Source organism: Watersipora subatra, chromosome 5 (assembly GCF_963576615.1).
Source record: "Watersipora subatra chromosome 5, tzWatSuba1.1, whole genome shotgun sequence".
Classification (NCBI taxonomy): Eukaryota; Metazoa; Bryozoa; class Gymnolaemata; order Cheilostomatida; family Watersiporidae; genus Watersipora; species Watersipora subatra.
The window spans coordinates 58501044-58520652 of record NC_088712.1 but is presented as its reverse complement, the minus strand read 5'-3'; the positions used below and the strand labels follow the sequence as shown (position 1 = coordinate 58520652).

At 36.2% G+C, this 19609-nt stretch overlaps 1 protein-coding gene across 1 annotated transcript; it reads right to left on the bottom strand.

The window, feature by feature from the left end:
- Positions 1-2538: 2538 nt before the first annotated feature.
- On the bottom strand, positions 2539-18461 carry LOC137396786 (intraflagellar transport protein 43 homolog). Its single transcript, XM_068083096.1, has 8 exons — positions 18327-18461; positions 15728-15807; positions 14753-14857; positions 12018-12136; positions 9405-9451; positions 7047-7119; positions 6659-6734; positions 2539-3077 (listed from the first exon to the last, which is right to left on the bottom strand). Exons 2-8 carry the CDS (start codon positions 15764-15766, stop codon positions 2907-2909), a joined length of 630 nt encoding a protein of 209 aa, XP_067939197.1. The 5' UTR covers positions 15767-15807; positions 18327-18461; the 3' UTR covers positions 2539-2906.
- Positions 18462-19609: the final 1148 nt, after the last annotated feature.

Below are 19609 nucleotides of genomic sequence, written 5' to 3'. Positions count from 1 at the left end.
GCTACATGCTACTTGAGTTAATAGAAATCAAATCCAACCGGCAAATATGTTTACAAAAATTTTTTATCAATAGTGTCAATACATTGTTTTACATCACTTTTATGAATGACTAACAAAAGCCACTTCAAGCAAATGTATTTTGTTGATTATGTACAATCAATACCTTATTAAATTCATACAGCTCTTTGAAATACACATATCGAAGCTTTATGCTGTTTAGGCAATCGATATTTACACATATTTGCTGGCAGTCTCATACAAACATTAAACAGAGAAGGAGAATACGTTCTTTTACTCTCTACTTCTCCGATAAGCTATTTGACTGAGATAAACTAGTTGAATAACCTGATGGGTCTAGTCAGTCAGCAGCAGGAGCACTGGCTGATATTAGAAGATGAAGGAGAGGCGGAAGAAAATTATTTTATGCATGCCTATGACCATGCGATTTACCCAATGAAAATATACACAAATATTATCGATTACCAATAAAAGATGGCTGTATGTACTACTGTGCACTAAAGAGCCTTTAGTTCAGTGGGTCTTTTACAACTCTTTACTAGCAGGATACAAAACACATACGCCTTTCCTCACCGAGCTACAAGCCGTAAGAGAGAGAGAATAAAATATCTCCTTTGACTGTCTCACATTTCCCTTCGCATTTAGGTGTAAACTAGTAAACTAACTGACACCTAAATGCCACAGCTAGTAACCTACACGCCGGAAAGTTTCAGTATACATACATTACACCCTTATCCTTAAAATAACAATTTATGAAAACAATAATACTATTATACCAGAGTCTGTTGTGTAATATATAACTATAATGCTATAACTGCGCCATTGACTGGAAGCGAAGGGAGAATGAGAGACTGAAAGGATATCTTTAATTCTCCCTAGCGCGGCTTCAGCTCTAGTGACTATTACACTAGTTTACAAGTTTAAATGTACTAGTATACTTTCGATAATCTAAAATTTGTCTAGCTTTATATATCAAGTCATGTAAACAGCCAAACAAGCGGAGTCTTGTATTTATTATTAACTAGTTAAGTGCTTGGTGTTGCACGGAGAATAAAAACAGCTCATAAACAGCGGCAAGTAATGAAGTTGTCATTGGCTAAGTTGACTAATTAGCCAATGTAAAAATTAGGGAATTGGTTAATTTGGGTAACTTAAGCTAGTAAGCTAGTAAATTGAACTTGTCTAAATCTTTACTATAATAAAATCCTTTAAACCAACTTATAAACATTACATGATGGCGCATTGATCTTTTATGCAATCAATCAAGGTTTTAAAGCGTGCTAGTAGTAATCAATACTATTTTCGCAAGTGCTTCAAGTTTGTGTATGTTAACTGGTGTAACGACTATGTGTACAATAAATTCGTTGTATTGCAATTACCTGTGTGGCTCAGTGTATAGAATGTTTGCCTGCAAACCTGATGTTGTGAGTTCAATTCCAGTGCAAAGTGGGTTTTTTGTTCCCATAACTTTATCGTTATAACTGGACACACAAATGACAGATCAACAAACAGACAAACACTGATATTTATATATATAGATAGTTTGCTTACAAGTTTTTGATCATAATTCTAGTTTAGTCTTCTATTATTACATGTGCGTATACGGTATTTAAACAGAGCAGCAGGTCATTCAAGGTTATTATTTAATTAACATTTACTACAAGACAACGTAGTACACTTCAAGTTTATTGGATAGTTGAAAACAGGTATTTGGTATAGGTAAAACAGGTATAAAATGTAGTTCTATTTCAGCTAGCTGTTTATTTTATTCAGCCGATGAATCTACAACATTTCAATGATTTTTAATCTTTAGATTCCAAGGTTTTATTAAGACTGTTTCTAGAACTCTCAAGATTTGTTAGCTGGAGTCGCAACACTTTATGCTCATTAATTTAGCTGTTACACATAGCGGTGCAACAAAACATTCTGGTCACAGAAAAACTGTAACTGAGTATTCGGATAGAAGCAACCTTGAACACATTGCTGATAACAGCTGTTAAAAACCTTTAATGCTGAACAACAACCGCACTCAAAACCAGCAAGAAAAATGTATTTCCATATTTGTATTATGATACCCGAGAAGCTCCTCTGCAAGCCAATAACCAGTTAGCTAAAGATGGTGTCTCAATAAAAACACCCAATAGAAGGCAATAGCAAACCACTGTTGAAACCTGCTAAGGCAAATCATGGTTATAGGAAGTGGTGAAGAACCATGATTGCCTACATCCTCACAGGACCTGGTACTCAGATAGATTATTATCCAATTAATTCAGTGTTACATGTATGCTCAAGAGTACACACTATGCATACTGGTTGAATTTACCGTCACGTCACGGCATGTTTGTGTTTTGTCCATAGTACATCACTGTTTCCTGTTAGTATATTTTACTAACAGGAAAAGTTAGTATATCTTACTATCTTACTATCCTGTTGTAATCTTTGTACTAGGCTATAATGTTGCCTGATCGATAATAATTAATTGATAGTACATTCTTTCGTCTAACCATTCACAAAGACTAGATGTAACTCTAAAATATTCCATGACAGAAACTCCTGACACGCCAGAGTAAAATCGAGGAAGTACTTTGAGCACTATCAATGTTTGGAATATATCGTTAAGTCCATATGTTGAATGCATGAAATACACCTCCAAGATATAATAAATTAATTATATAGAAGCAAAGTTCTATCAACTTATTTCGCGTAACTGATAGAGGTGAAATGAATTAATACTGTTACTGTTAGCAGCAACCGAATTGGTCAGAACACAATACAAGTTCATGTATATACCAGCTCAGCCTTGCTTAAAGCATTTACACTGAATGGACGGAGTTACGAGATCTTGAAAAATAAATAAAGCCATGATAACAATAGAGAAAATCAAGTGTCTATGAAACCATCAGTTCCGCATTATCCGCATCATTGGCATCCCACTCCGTCTGCAACTCCGATGATATCTCTGTAAACAGATGATCCCAGTGCCACATCTTGTCATCCTCTACGGTATCGGCTTCTGACACCAAGTGGCGGGTTAAAAGCTTCAAGTCCACATCTCCATCCTGCAAAACGGTGATAAATATTTAAATATCATCGCAGTACAGAACATTGAAAAATCTAGACAAAAGTTTGTGTAAGAAAGTTATGGTAGCTTCAGGGCGTCCTTAGGACAAGTTTCTATAAACTGATGGATATTCTAACATTTTATGCTGTAAAGGGCTCCTGAATTCTATAAAACAGATTGGCGATGCCTAACTGAACTTCTCTTAAAGGTTTGCTTGCAAAAAGATTCACATTACAGTTATTTGGTATCAAAAGGTTCACCATGTCTTACTCTGATGTGTTGTAGGTGCAAAATATGTGAAACTGTGATTACATGCTCTTAAAAGCTAAAAAACGAACAGTTAATCGCAGCCATCACGAACACGCCGTAGTTTAGAATCCCTTTATTTTGATGACATACTCAACTCATCGTGGTTATTATTTTGACACATGATGTTATTATGTGAATTCCATAGCCAATAAAACGCTCAATATAAAACATCTCATAGCATTAGTTTATGACAAACTCTTTGGGTGCTACAGAAAAACCGTATCCAATATAAATGCTCGCTACTTTAGAGTTCTGTTTCGACTTGGTCTAATCATCTCGTCGTAATCTGATCATGTGACCCATAGTTCCTGCCACACAACGCGAAAAATTTTTGCAACCCTTTTTGACTATCATAGATGACCAACAAGCTCGTCATGTTTATCAGAGGATGATATGCACTTCTTCGAGCTAAGGTTAAAAGATTAAACAAATTTTTATGGTAGGTTTCGAGATATCAGTGCTCAAATCGACAGCATTACAATGATGATGAAATAGATACGTAATGACAATAGACATAGTTTTATTGAATGCGTGAAGAATATTTGCGAAAATATGGCGACGAATGAGGTTGCATGAAAGTGTAAACAGAAGCCATCTTGTTCAGCTACGTCCCGTTTGAGCCATTCTGGAAAGGGATTCTAATCTACAGCAGTTTTAAGATGGCTGCGATTAACTGTTCGTTTTTGAGCTTTTAAGAGCTTGCAATCACATTTCCACATATTTTGCACTTACAACACAGCAGAGATCGACATGGTGAATATTTTGATACCAAATAACTGTAATGTGAATTTTGTTGCAAGTCAACCTTTGACTTTCCCAAAAAATCATCTTCTGCGGTGTAAAATTTGTTCTGTCCTAAATTCATACACTAATTATCATGAATACCCTAAGACACTTATGTATTCGCGGCATCTAACTTTCGTGTTTTCGCAGTGTCATCCTCTCGCGAAAGTTTCATGTGCGAAACTAAACTATCATAACAAAGGAGCGAAAAAGCGAAACTAAATAGCTTTGTTCGTTGATACTGTAGAATGGAATTTTACAACGACAATTATTTTAATGTTTTTAACGACCACTATAGCATCGTTAAAATATAAACCAACAAAATAATTTAACTGTCAAAATTTATTACGTTGTTATTTTGCAATTAATTATGATTATTTTCCCATTAAGAATGATTTATAATGATAGAAATTTGATGTCAATGCACACGCATTAGTAGCGTTATCGTTTGCTGGAGACATCAATCAATGCAGTGAGCACCGTGTGTTGAAAGAAAATAAGACACACTGACACTCGCAGTACTACACAAGCAGCATGGCTCTGGAAAGGTTTGGATTCACCACTGACACCTCTTCAATAACTTGTAATTTTTTGAGATTTGTTTTGTTTTAAGTGATGTGACTGACAAGACGTTTTTAAATCAAAATAGGCAAAACATGACCGCAGTTAAAACACTCAGAAAAAAGACATCTTTTTCTTTTGAGCGTTTTAACAAAGATCAATTTTGCGGATTTTATTTTAAGTTCATTCGGAGGCTTTTATGCTTTCGATGGGACATGGCCAAGCGGGTGTTTGATAAAACTTAATCTTCTGCAAACCTTTATAAAAGTCGTTAACAAGAATATTTTGCCTCTGATGATGATAGTAATGATGCCTAAGAATTACTAGAAGTTGATGTTTGTCTCTATGGCTTGGAATGAAGTGATATTCTACAGCGATAAAAACCGCGTCCATGGCCGTTGGGCAAATAACTTTTCAAATAAATGATGTTGAGGTCGAGTTATCTGAAGGAATTTATCATTGCGTTGGAACTGACCAAACAAATCCATTTGAGTTGACCTTGTGTTTGAGATGAAATGTTACATTTTATCTGAGGGCGAGTTATCCGAGATGGACTGTACTTACCGTAAAAAATTCTCAAAAAGTTGGGGCGGCTCAGCCGGCCAGCTGCCCCAGTGAAAACGGGCCTGTTAATAGTCCAAGAAACAAATGGCAGCAAGCGATCAAATTGCATTATCGACCTTGCCCACACCATTCTACCTGTGGTTCACAATTACAAACTAGTCACAAATTGAAATTTTTTTGATCGGTGAGCTGAACCTGAGGAATCTAATTATGTTTGTTCCACTGCATTTATTTTCACATCACTATATTTTCGCACTCATCAGAGCTGCGAAATTAAGTTGCTTCAAAATTTCACTTTGCGAGCTACTCACGAAACTAAATACTAGCAAAATATAAGTGTCCTAAGGTAGCCATTGTCTAGCCAGTTTAAAAAAAAAATTTTGATGGATGGCCGAATGGTTGAGTTTTTTTTATGAAGACTAAAGCTCAGTTGCCCATAAGGTGTGCAGCCGACTGTTCAGGGCAGAGGGCAAACAGATTGTGTATTGGGTATGTCAGTCACTTGAACTTTGAACATTGTGACATTCTTTAGCAGACTTTAAAAACTGTTTAGGAAAAATTTGCCGTATGAGTTGCCTGGTGCAGGACCATTTGGGAATAGAGTGCACCGAGAAGAGATGCAGAGGGTGTGGAAAAAAAGAGATAACTTGGGAGAAACTGTGGGAAAGTCTAGTGCTTCAACTGTAGAAAGAAAGACCTTCAGCGGACCAGTTGCCTTGCAGTAAATTCCAGGACAGAGAGAAAGAAAGCGAGAGAGGGAGAGCGGAAAAAGGAGAAAAGAGAAAGAAAATGTGTAGAAATGCCATCAACGATGGTCCGGCCACTGCTGCAGAGTGTAGCCAGGGCGGTCGTCAGCTAGAAGCACCAACTATGCAGAGGTTCTAAAGGCAAATAGGGACATGATGATGAATCTCCAAGTTGACTGCTTTTTATAGGAAAGAAGAAGGGTTCCACAAGACTGTGATAGTGAAAATGACTCAGTGTTAGATGAAAAGGACTGCTATTGTACATGTGCATTGTTATTGCTGGAGCAAAGCTCTAGGGCTAGCTACTTGTTTGGAGGAGCTCATCAAGGCAGTCCTAATTAATGCTATGAAAAAGCCTAACTTTGCTACAGGCCTGCCAACAAGAAATGTAGCAACTGCTGAAACCTTAGGCGTAAAGTAGCCTTAGATCTCTAACGAATTAGAGAGTAAGCAAGTAGATCCTTTGGTAAAAAAGAAGACCAAGATCTCTGGATGGCCTGAAGAACACCACTTCCGATACCCTGTGTAGAGATGGAGAGGCTTACAAAAAATGAAAACATGCATCCAGCGTAAGATGTGAAGCACATGCTAGCTGAAGTGAAATTAACAGACATACCATCATAGAGAACTGCGCAGTCCGTTGCAGGTCCTTGTCTAGGTCTTGATAAGATGTGACCTTGTTCACAGCCACACTACAAAACAGCAAAATTGTTAAAAATTCCACATTGTATAGCAGTGCCAGTAGAAGCTAAGTAGGTTTGATAAAAATTTCTCTACTCAGAGCAATGATAAAAGCCTTTTACAAAGGCGTATTGAAGACATACCAAGATTCTACCGCAATAATGTACAGATGTAGAACCAATGCTACACTCAAAATGTCTTTTTAGACACTCTTGTACTCTGAACAAGGTTGTCAGATGTGTCAACAAAAAAGTTAGTGAGAATAATTCATAGCGTGCAAGTATGTAATGAGATAGACTATGATCACAGAGTGACAAAAATACCTGGGTGCAATAGCGATTTGTGCAGAATGATCTTCTGTCACAGTTTCTTCAAGGTCAGGTATAACCGGAATATCTAAAGAGAAAACAAGCAAGCATGTCCCTAAAAACATATAAAAGTCAAAACAAAACCACATTATTACTGTGACTGCAAGCAATTGTCCCTCATCCATCAAGGTCAAGGTGATTTGAAGAGGGTCTAACCATGTCAAGAACAAATATCCTGCTAGAGAAAGTGGACAATAAATGCTAATAACCATTCAGCTTTTTAAATAACAAATGAGTGTAGACAAACAGAGGAATATGGATATATATATATATATATATATATATATATGTATATATACATATATATATATATTTATGTATATATACGTACATGTATAATTATATATAAATTAACTATGTATATGTTTGGTTTATAATTATGCATAAGTTTTATACATTTACAGTGGTGATCATAATAATGGGACCGCCTGGTAATTTCATAATAATATTTTTCACTTATGACATAAACTCCCTTTCCCTATAATCTCAGACCATTCATATTATATATATTATACATATTTGAAAAGAAAATGTTCTAGACATTCTGTCTACCACCAAAGGTGCACTCTAGTAATAAAATATGTTTAATGGGCACCCATTATATCCTATCAGGTCAGTCTAGGCTTATGGTGTCATACCAAATACTAAGATGCTAGAAATACTCTAAAGGAACTTAAAAACGCCACCAATTAACTTTTATAGAGCTACGTTATAAAAATATGTCAAATTAAGTTGCGTTTTTTGTTTTAGATTTTTGTACCACTTTATGCCAAAAATGCCATATTGTACCAAAATCAAACAAATAAAGCAAATATCAGTTAGTTTTACATAATATTCTTATCCAGTACATTCTGAGCTTTCCATTGATGTGCATATTGTCATAATTCACATTATACCGATGGAACAATATATGAATCAACAACAAAAAATGCGCTTATTTTAATTGGTCCCATAATTGCGATCACCACTGTACATATAACTATGTATATACATAAGTTGTGTACATACGTAAGTATTAAACTTATATATATATATATATATGCCACCAACAAATATCTAAGGTTGGCGATCTTCACCAGATATATATGTGGCTGAACAAAGGAAACCTAACGGCCAATACAGAGTCGCTAATCACGGCAGCCCAGGAGCAAGTGCTCCCAACAAGCCAACTCCAAACAAAAATCTATCACACTAGAGACGATCCTAGATGCAGACTGTGCAAAGATGCACCTGAGACCATCCAACACATCATCAGTGGATGCAAGAAGCTAGCAGGAAACGCATACATAATCATGTCGCAGGTGTTGTGTATAAAAGTCTACGTGACGAGTATGGCCTTAATAAACCACAACACTGGTGGGAACCTCCTGGTAAGGTGAATGAAAATGACCATGCTAAAATCCTCTGGGACTTCTACATCCGGACTGACAAGCATGTCCTAGCAAACCAACCAGATATAGTGGTGGTGGACAAGGAGAACAAGAGAGCTACTATAATAGACATAGCAGTACCCAATGACTACAATATAGCCAGCAAAGAAAAAGAAAAGGTCGAGAAATATCTCCCTCTTGGAGAAGAGATTGAAAAATGCTGGAATGTAAGAACAACTGTAATTCCAGTAGTCATTGGGGCACTGGGCGCAATAACACCTGTGCATAAAATGTGGCTTGCCCAAATACCAACAGCAATCAACTCACGTGAGTTGCAGAAAAATGCGCTATTGGGAACAGCTAAGATCTTGAGGCGAGTGCTCAAACTCCCAGGTCTCTGGTAGGAGACCCGAGTTAGAGCAGAAATTACCACCCATACAGGATATCAAGGGTGAGGAAACAATTTATATATATATATATATATATAGTTTATATACATCTATATATAGGTCATATACATTATATATATATATATATATAATCAATAAAACAGACTATAACTTCAGATAAAACACTTTATTACTATTAGTTTCATGCTTGGTAAGAGCAATCTGAAGATTGCTCTTACCAAGCATGAAACTAATAGTAATAAAGTGTTTTATCTGAAGTTATAGTCTGTTTTATTGATTTTAACTTGCTCTGATTTTATCATTGAGCACTCTGCTCGGATCTTACGCTTTTACTTATGTATATATATATATATATATAGGTTTAAACAGCTCAGTTATAAGATATTTACATTGTCAACTCAGTGATGTTTGCAGTCTGCATACCTAACCTTCAATCCAATCAGCTAGCAACCTCTCAGAACAGCAAGCACCTCCTACTGCCAATAAAATCATAAGACTATAAATGAATCAGGGAATAAAAACAATGAACTTACCATTATCAGAGCCATCATCATCATCATCAAACTTGCTAAACCCAGTGCTAAAACAGCAAGCATGAATATGAAATGTCACAGAGACTATAAACTGGCGTGTGACATTCGGGCTACGTAACAAGTACTGCAATAATAACAGATGCATTATAAAGTTAATTTATTTGACCATTTAATGACTATTTCGCAGTTACAATTGATTGCGATCACTCGCGCACTTGTTTCAATGTGTTGATACACTTCATTTACATGTAGATTTCCTTCCATGTACTCTACCAAAGTTAATCTGTTCAGGTTCACTTTGTATGTCAAAACTGTCATATATTAAAGCAAAATATTTTATAAAAATACATACATTTCATCTAATTCGCTACACAGCTCAAAACCTAATGACAAATACTTCATCTAGTTAGCTTTACAATAAAACTAATTAACAATCATAAAAAATCTAAAAAGCTTAATATATAAAACCATCCATAAAAAGAGGTTGTTATTGCCACAACCCCTTTACCCTAAAGACAGGTGAACGGAGGTATAACTTTGGCAATTCAAGAAAGATACTTATACAGATACAAAACCAATATATAACCACACGAAAAATAACTAAGCATAACTTGATTATATTTTTTGTTTCTGTAATGGATAATTTTGACATTCATATTTTAAAGATCACACACGGCTATCCACTCCACTTTTACGCCTTTAAGGTTTTCTTTTCATAGAATCTCTTGTGTTTCTTCCTTACAGAAACTATCAAGTATCTTGGGCGATTGATCCTCAAATGTTAGTTCATTCAATTTTATTATTTTTTTTTTTTTAGAAGTGTTGCCTTCTTCGTTTTCTTACCACTCAACCTAGTCTTCTCTAATCTATGATTTTATAAAACTAGAATAAAAAGGTGCGAAGCACCATTAGACCAGATAGAGCCAAGCTATGTAAAGGGGAACTGAGTATATCTGTACTCAGACATTCTATGTTACAATTTCCTTCGCATGTCACGAGAAATATTTGCTCAAACTTGACATCGCATGTCAAAGGGTGTATACGGAGAAATAAACATATGACAAGGTTTGAATATATTAACAGTACACTTTTTTGACAAGACACCAGTAAAATTAAACAGCTTAAAAACAGGTTTCATTTTTGTAGAGAAGTCCTACAGAACGAAATGATGCGCAGGAGAGCTGCGTACACATGTAGGGATTTACAATCTGCAATGTTTTGAGATATTTCATGGTGTATGCTAGAAATAACATTACATATCACAATAGATATTTGCTTAAACTTCATGTCATATGTCGAGACTCATACGAAGAGGTGATTCTCGTTGGAAGTTTGATTTCATCTGTTTAATAAAGACTAATTTACGTTAGCGTTATTTCTGCCATGACATGTTACAGAGTTGGGACAGCTAAGCTCGTTCCCTGAATTTGCTATTTTCTCGTTTAAACACTGCTTAGATTTTATAAACAAATATGGCAATCTAGCAGATGCAAAATCTCAAATTGTCATAACTTGGCTTGAAACCTGAAAATTCCACAAAATTAAAATTTCTATAATGAAATAATATTTTTATAATAAAAAACAATAGTAAATTATTGATTATTGTTGCTGTGTATAATAGCGTCTGACTGCTCTTTTCATATAGAAGCAATATATCCGTACTAGAGCAGATAAGGACAGATGAGCTTGTGAATGGTTATGTCAAGGACGTAAACTGCAGATATAACATGTTTTGCAAAGCCATTCAGTCAACATTATGAAAAATAAGGATGCAAAACATATATTTGGGAAAGTTTTTCAGTTTAGCTTTCCAGCTGTACCAACAACTGGGCTTTACAAAATTAAAAACATCAAGAATCTAAATAGAGAATTTTCAGTAAAACTTACAAAGACAATATGAACTTTTAATTGTATATTTCATAGGGGTTTAAAATTAGAACATGAAATATTTGTGTTAGTGCTGATCATCCAAAGCATCAAACTTAAAACCTTTCTGACAGCACATGTACACTAGAGACAGATGCATCGATGACACTATCTATAGCAGTTTTCCGCTAGGTTCATAGCTTGCAAGTGTTTAAAGGTGAAATTAAATCTAGCTGATTTTGGAGATGACTTGTTACTGTTGTAGGCTATTTGATCAGAACCCTGTACAAGGCTTATTCATTTAATCCAATAAAAATAAATAACAGAACAGGTATCAAGACATTCTGATCAGAAAAATAGTTTATCAATCATAAACAGCTGTTGTGTTGATCGCTCGAGTTCAAAAGACGTACTGCCACTACTTGGATGAAAGATAAATACTGGAGATATATAACAAGGGCTGACCAACAAGGATGGACCGCACTACCTGGCCAAGCCGCTGTCAAAATTGGTCGAACGTACCACACATCGGATCAACAAATGCGGTCCAGTCAATCAAAACGCATCAATAATTTGAGTAGCAAAGGACAATAAAACTGGTGAGTAACAGCCAGAAAAGGCTACTCGGGTTCACTTATACAATCTTTACAAAAAACACCATGTCCAGGTAGAGTCACAGGAATTCAAGACTTGTATGAAAAACCACATCTTTTTCTTATTTCTCTGAGACCAAATAACACGACTCACTTGATGGTTTCCTCTACATGCTCTCCTCTCCGTCGACCGCTCTTTGATTTGCTGGATGCGCCAGCGTCCAACTCATCATCATCTCCCCATCCCCCTTTTCTCATTGCTGGCCTCCCACTCTATACAAAGAAACCAGAGGTCTAGAATGGTTCATGAGCAAACAGCAAACTGACTATACACCTTAGCAACAAACTGTCCTATTCTTCATGCATGACAGTCAAGCTTGGTAAACATGTTTCTTTGAAGAAATTAGAAATTGATACCAAAGCTATGCACTCTTCATAAGGACTATACAAACTGCATAATCACGTTATACCATCTACAGACCAATTCTCCTAGCACAGTAACCAGTTTATACCATCAATAGACAAACTCTCCTAGCATAGTAACCAGTTTATACCATCTACAGACCAACTCTCCTAGCACAGTAACCAGTTTATACCATCAATAGACCAACTCTCCTAGCATAGTAACCAGTTTATACCATCTATAGACCAACTATCCTAGCACAGTAACCAGTGTATACTATCTATAGACCAAATCACCTAGCACAGTAACCAGTTTATACCATCTATAGACCAACTCTCCTAGCACAGTAACCAGTTTATACCATCTATAGACCAACTCTCCTAGCACAGTAACCAGTTTATACCATCTATAGACCAACTCTCCTAGCACAGTAACCAGTTTATACCATCAATAGACCAACTCTCCTAGCACAGTAACCAGTTTATACAATCAATAAACAAACTCTCCTAGCACAGTAACCAGTTTATACCATCAATAGACCATCTCTCCTAGCACAGTAACCAGTTTATACCATCTACAGACCAAATCACCTAGCACACTAACCAGTTCATACCATCAATAGACCAAATCACCTAGCACAGTAACCAGTTTATACCATCAATAGACCAACTCTCCTAGCACAGTAACCAGTGTATACTATCTATAGACCAAATCACCTAGCACAGTAACCAGTTTATACCATCAATAGACCAACTCTCCTAGCACAGTAACCAGTTTATACCATCTATAGACCAACTCTCCTAGCACAGTAACCAGTTTATACCATCTATAGACCAACTCTCCTAGCACAGTAACCAGTTTATACCATCAATAGACCAACTCTCCTAGCACAGTAACCAGTTTATACAATCAATAAACAAACTCTCCTAGCACAGTAACCAGTTTATACCATCAATAGACCATCTCTCCTAGCACAGTAACCAGTTTATACCATCTACAGACCAAATCACCAAGCACACTAACCAGTTCATACCATCAATAGACCAAATCACCTAGCACAGTAACCAGTTTATACCATCAATAGACCAACTCTCCTAGCACAGTAACCAGTGTATACTATCTATAGACCAAATCACCTAGCACAGTAACCAGTTTATACCATCAATAGACCAACTCTCCTAGCACAGTAACCAGTTTATACCATCTATAGACCAACCCTCTAATCTTCTATTTCTAGAACTTTAGATTAACAGCAAATGAAAGGAGAACACAACTCAGACAACCGTAATAAGCTATTGACAAGACCAACAGAGCACACGGTAAAATATGAGTGTAGTATCCATACCAGAATATATTCATTTATTATAGAGAGATAATACAACAGATTTACACAGCCACTATTAAAACTACAAACTCCACCACAAATGGTGAAATGGCCACCATTAATGCTAGCCTAGCATCACAGGGTCCTTGATCACCACTTACAATATAAATTATATTAAATTACAGCTCATATTAGACATGGAACAATAGGACTGTATACTCTAGTAAAGACTACAGCAGCATCCCAGTTCATTGTACAGATAGTAGAGACGAGGCTAACTACACATGAATGTATCTTCATTAAAGTGAACAATATACAATTGCAGATAAACATACACAAAATTCTAGTAGATTTTATCAGAAAGTATCAGTATTTTTCTATCATTTGTGATTGTTTTCGATGTTTGAGGTGATCTGACTGCCAGGATGTTTCAATATTGAATTTAACAACACTTGATCACGGTTAAGATACTCAGATCAAACGAAAGTGCAATCATGATGTCTATAGCTTTAAAAAGACTGACAGAATAGAGACTCCTAAGACTGCAACTTGAACGCAATAGCTGATATCAACAATACCAACAATAACAACTAGCGGTATGCTTTTGACATGTATTGTTCTTCTAAGATTTTTAACCGGGATCAAGTTTTTCTGATTTTAATCTTGAAACAACCTGGCAATTACATGTAGATCAACTCAAACATCAACAAGAATCGTAAATAATAGAAACATACATTTTGATAAAATCTACTAAAATGTCGTGCAAGTTCATCTTTAATACCTGATACTTGAATGCCTTGGCAATCTTATCATCAATAGTTAATGAATTGAGTGATGCATGTCAGGGTGAAACAATATAATTTGTATAATCCTCCTTGTATAACCTCTCATATCAGCTACCGATTTTACCTCCTTTGTAACATTAGTTCAGTGAATCTACAGAAACTTCTTTGAACAGCAATGACAAACCTGTCTTCTCTTGTCAGACTATGGAATAGCCACAACCATGTTTTTATAGGTTCAAAAATATAAACTGTACTCAAATGTAAAATGAGTAACTTCAGGGAAGTGGCCACTGTTAATGAGCTTTCATAACAGATACTAAACTGGCAACTCTATGAGTCAAGGTCATGAGATGACAGGTTAATACTGTCTAACTCACTTTAGGCGACTTATCAGCTTGAGGCGTTTTGTTACTTGGAAGTGCATCATTTATAATGTCATCAATATCAGCATCTCGTGCCCTTCGACCTTTTCTTGCTGATGCCTAAAAATAGAGACCCAACTATTCTATAAACACGATGCTTTATACTACAGTCATAAGAGAAAAACAAGCAAGCATGGATGTAGAACAAAGTTGGGTCAAGTCACCATTTTTATGTATAGTAAATAATATTTATTTATTATTATTCTTCGGATCAAAACAGTTGTTTGCTTTGTAACTCAACTGCCACCAAAATTACCGGCATACGAGTGTGACGTCAGATTCTGGCATTCCATTATTTCTAGCACTCTGACAGATGTTATCATTCACCATTTCCTGTCAACTTCAATAACTTACATACAAAAACAGTTGATTAGTTAAACCAGCAAGTAAAGATGTCGCAACAGCGTCCATGAACCATGGAACATCCAGAATAGAGAATCCTCTTTGTGTGCAGTAAAATATTGCAGTTTAACTGTCTAAAGGTACGGCTTTCGTGATTTGTTTAGTCTGAGACAAATATAGCGACACGCAAGAAAATTACCAACAAAATTCAACATAGTAAATGCGATGTAATTAATTAGATTGCGATAGAGATGGCACCTTCTTTAATCAGTTGCATTGCATTTACTATGTTGAATTACGTTGGTATTTTTAGTATTGCATTAGTCGAAGTAAACAAATCATGAAAACTGCTAAAATCACTCTTGCTAATCATTTGTTCAGCCAATTGAAAGGGTTTCATCGACGTCGGTGTGCATGCATAAGCTTTGACAATTCTGTGAGTTTAGGACAAATATTTTTGCGTTTTTCGTCTATTTTGTGACTTCGACCGAAACTTTCGAAATTTTTGCTCATTTGGTCGTACCTTTATGCTATTATTAACTATCCCGAACCCTTTAAGCCCGGAGTACTGAACATTTTTTACCGTACCTTTTTGGTAATGGTGTCATCAAAGTCAATGTCATCCATTTTTCTATATCTAAGGCCAACCCGTTTCAATACTTGTGAACCTACAACAGTAATACTATACAATAGTAATACAATAGTAAATACAATAGTATTTTTGTTTTAACTGTCTATGTATTCAATTTGCTGCTTGCATAGAAATTTTTTTAGATGCAGCTGCCACTTGCAAGCCCACAATAACCTGAGTAGCCATTTAGAATGTATTAACCAGAGCTATGAAACTGTCTTGGGTTTTATGACTAATTCTTTTTTGGTATTCAGTAAAGTATAACAACCATTGTAAGTTTCACAGCTACTAAATGAATTTAATCTGGGAACATGGGGTTATGTATTGTTATAATGAAAAGATTGCGCAGCAACCAGAAAACACTCATTTTTTCTATTACTTCAGAGTGATTGATTGTGTGATTTGATTGATTCACAGATTGATGTGGAATGGTATTGATAGCAGGTTATTTAGTTGTCTTTAGTCGAGTAGTTTTTAGCAAAAGCTCGCAAGATATCAGAATTGTTGTCACCAGTTTGGCTCTAAAAAGGATTAGGTGACTAAAGTGAGTACTTGACCTTGAAACAGGTTTGAATTACAGAGAATACAGTACAATTAAATAGCTTTAAAACTCATTTAGAGGAAGTACTGTAAAATCCTGAAAGGTCTAGACCTTGAGTGATATATAGAGTTACATTATCAAATTGGATAGCTATGAAATAGCAGATTTTTAAATGTCATACTGCCTATGAATCTTAATATGCTGTTGTATGGAAATATCTCCAAAACAAGATAGCCAAGCTAATCTATTCAAACAGAGAGCGAAAAAAAACCACAAGATATACATACAATGCTCACGAACAACATGCCCAAAACATCAAAGGCTCCAATAATTAGAAATGCAATCACAGGCAAATTAGGAACTCGAATGTGGAAGGAATCCATCACAGAAAATGAGTCAATCGCCCTGCCAAAGAACCACCATAGAAACATCGGAGATAAATCATATGATTACACGTATATAGATCTTCCATCCTCTGCCAGACACAACCTAGATACCAGGAGTAAGCTATGAGCTCCACCCTACATGTTCACATCACCTACACTAGCTGGAGACTTACACAAACAAAATATCTTTGCACACCTGACATAAAGCATTGAACTTTAATGCTCAATCTACTCCCTACAGGCTAGCCTTCCCAAATGATCAACAACTATAAAAAAGAACAGCTCCAATGACTCAGTCTCTCTTTCCCAAAGGCCTGCAGCACTCTCTCTCTCTCTCCCGTGCGCCTGCTTAAGGCTCTCTTTCCTCTGCCTGTGGAGCCCCTCTCTTTCCGCGGGCCTGCTTAGGCGCTCTCCCCTCTGCCTGCTGAGGAGCCTCTTTTGCCTTTGTAGTCTCTTTTCCTCTACCACATGCTGAAACTCTCTACCACACGCTGAAACTTTTTACCTGTGGTGTGTCATAGTCGCATTTGACTGTCGAGAGTCCCAGCGTTACAGGACTGAACAAACGAACATGGACGACCGTTCGAGTAAGATTGTAACTTTTATTGGCTATTTTAACCTTTTGACATTAATATTACTGTTTGAATTTTGTTAGTTGCGTTGTTTAATGTTTGACTTGTAGAATAAAGAAGTATCTTTAACTGGTAAATATCAGTTTTGTTTCTAATAGTTTACTGCCTTCACTAGAACCTGAACCAGTAATGATCAATTCAGTCCCCACAAGCTAAGCAAAAGGGCACAAATTGAACATAGTCAAAATATAATAACACGAAAGAAGCAAATTCAACACTGATGTTGTGCATGGATTTGAATTAGTTATGCATAACATGATTTCTCCATACCCACCTATAACAATGCTTCAAATTAAGCTTTGCTTATGCTTACTTACTAAACTGACAACTAGTTATGCTTGTATACAAAATATTAGAGCCAAATTATTGCTATTATCCTTGTAATCTAAACCTAGTTAATGAGCAACAAATGTGAGTTAGCTGAAAGAACCACAAAGTAAAAGCTTAGATAAACACAACTTTTAAAACAAACTGTTAGTACCTGCTTATGTTTTGCTGAGTATTTATGCAAACAGTTATGCTTCATTAATTGCATGAAATTGACAATATAAAGCAGGTGTTCACAAAAACCAAAGTATGCACGGTATAAATTTGAAGTAATTGGGAGTGGTTTGGAGGTAACTCGGAGAACTGCTTCGAGCGAGCAGATCTTTGGTGCATAATTTTGCTATAATGGCAGAAATCCCCACACTAAGAACAACACAAATAGTGCCGTTATTTTTTCATGCTGATTTATCTCATTCAGTATAAAATGAAACGTTCTCATTAATTGCACTACTAAAAGAGTCTGCGTACACCTCCTACAATACCAAACATCACAATCAACCCTATTAAAACTGCTGATTTACTCATCTCCCACCGTTTAAAAATTAGTGAGGCAAGGTTGGGCTTATCAATCTGATGTTACAGATCACCGACAACTGTGTGAGTCCAAAGTGCGAGTTAATAGGATAAGTAAATCATTAAACGTGTACCATTCAGATTTTCAACAACTTACAGACAGCTTTAAGATTATGTATGTCTTTAGTAAACAGTAAGTTACTCTAGAAGCCGATCCTAGCCAGTAGAACGAATTTTATAACATTTTGTTGCTGGTGTCGTAAACTATTACGGGAAGCTCGTACATTCGCTTCTGGAATGCTAGTTCAACTTTCCACGGAAACAGGTTGTAGTTTACGTTGGGTTTGCACACCGCCGCAGTATGTGCAATCAGTTATACGCCTGTGCTTTTTGCTTCTTTTAGCGAGCCCTATTAAACTATCAAACTATTGGAGCAATCATCCTAGCGCATCGTTTCCGGTAACCCCGCCATGTGAGCCAGCTGATATTGCTTGAAGGATATGGGATGGTTGGTCATACGACAACGTTTCAAAAATAGCATACTTAACACCCGTACATTTGATATTACCTACTGCAGCGCCCGTTACAAGACTGGGTGGAAATATGGGAAGCCGAAAAGCTGTGTCTTGTGTCATGAGTATGTTTACCCATCATCGGTTACGTGTGCCAAACACAATACAACTAGAACCCCTGTAATGTTTACGAAACTTAGACAGCAAAGATTACTTTTGTTACTGGTCAAGTCTCAAGTTTAAGTTACGGTTAATTAACTAAGTTGTACGTGCTTCATAAATATGTTGTAACTGGTTACGTATTTTTTAACAGTAAAACTGCCTTTTTCTATGAAGTGTGGCTGGTTTGATCTCTGCGACTATTTAATGGTGCAATATCATAGCTTAGTTTTGAAGCGAGGCTGCATGGCTTACGTACAGCTGTCTCAACCCTTCACATTAAAATAACATTACTACTGATTTTATTTGCTAAATGTTCTTCAGAGAACCAGGCTCCCTTATGCGTGTATCTATCTCATGCTACCTTTACTTTCTTTTCTCATGCCTTCATTGTGTGTAAGCGAAATAGCATACGTTAAGTACTAGTGGATCACTGGTAAGCTCTAACATCAGGGCCATTTACGTTGGTTCGCAATTATATTGCTTAAAGGTTGACTTGCAAAAAAATTCACATTACAGTTATTTGGTATCATAAGATTCACCATGTCTTACTCTGTTGTGTTGTAGGTGCAAAGTATATGGAAATATGATTACAAGCTCTTAAAAACTCAAAAACGAACAGTTAATCGCAGCCACACGAGACCGCCGTAGTTTGGATTCGCTTTCCAAAACGGCTCAAATGGGACGTAGTTGTTACAGGATGGTTTCTGTTTACACTTTCATGCAACCTCATTCGTCGAAATATTTTCACAAATATACTTCACGCATT

Excerpts from the sequence above, each read along its gene's own strand:
- LOC137396786 (XM_068083096.1), bottom strand. The coding sequence starts at position 15,766 with ATGGATGACATTGACTTTGATGACACCATTACCAAAAAG. Across the intron at positions 12,137-14,752 it reads AAGCTGATAAGTCGCCTAAA|AGTGGGAGGCCAGCAATGAG; the intron begins GTGAGTTAGACA and ends TTCTTTGTATAG. Across the intron at positions 9,452-12,017 it reads CATGTAGAGGAAACCATCAA|CACTGGGTTTAGCAAGTTTG; the intron begins GTGAGTCGTGTT and ends TTGCTGTTTTAG.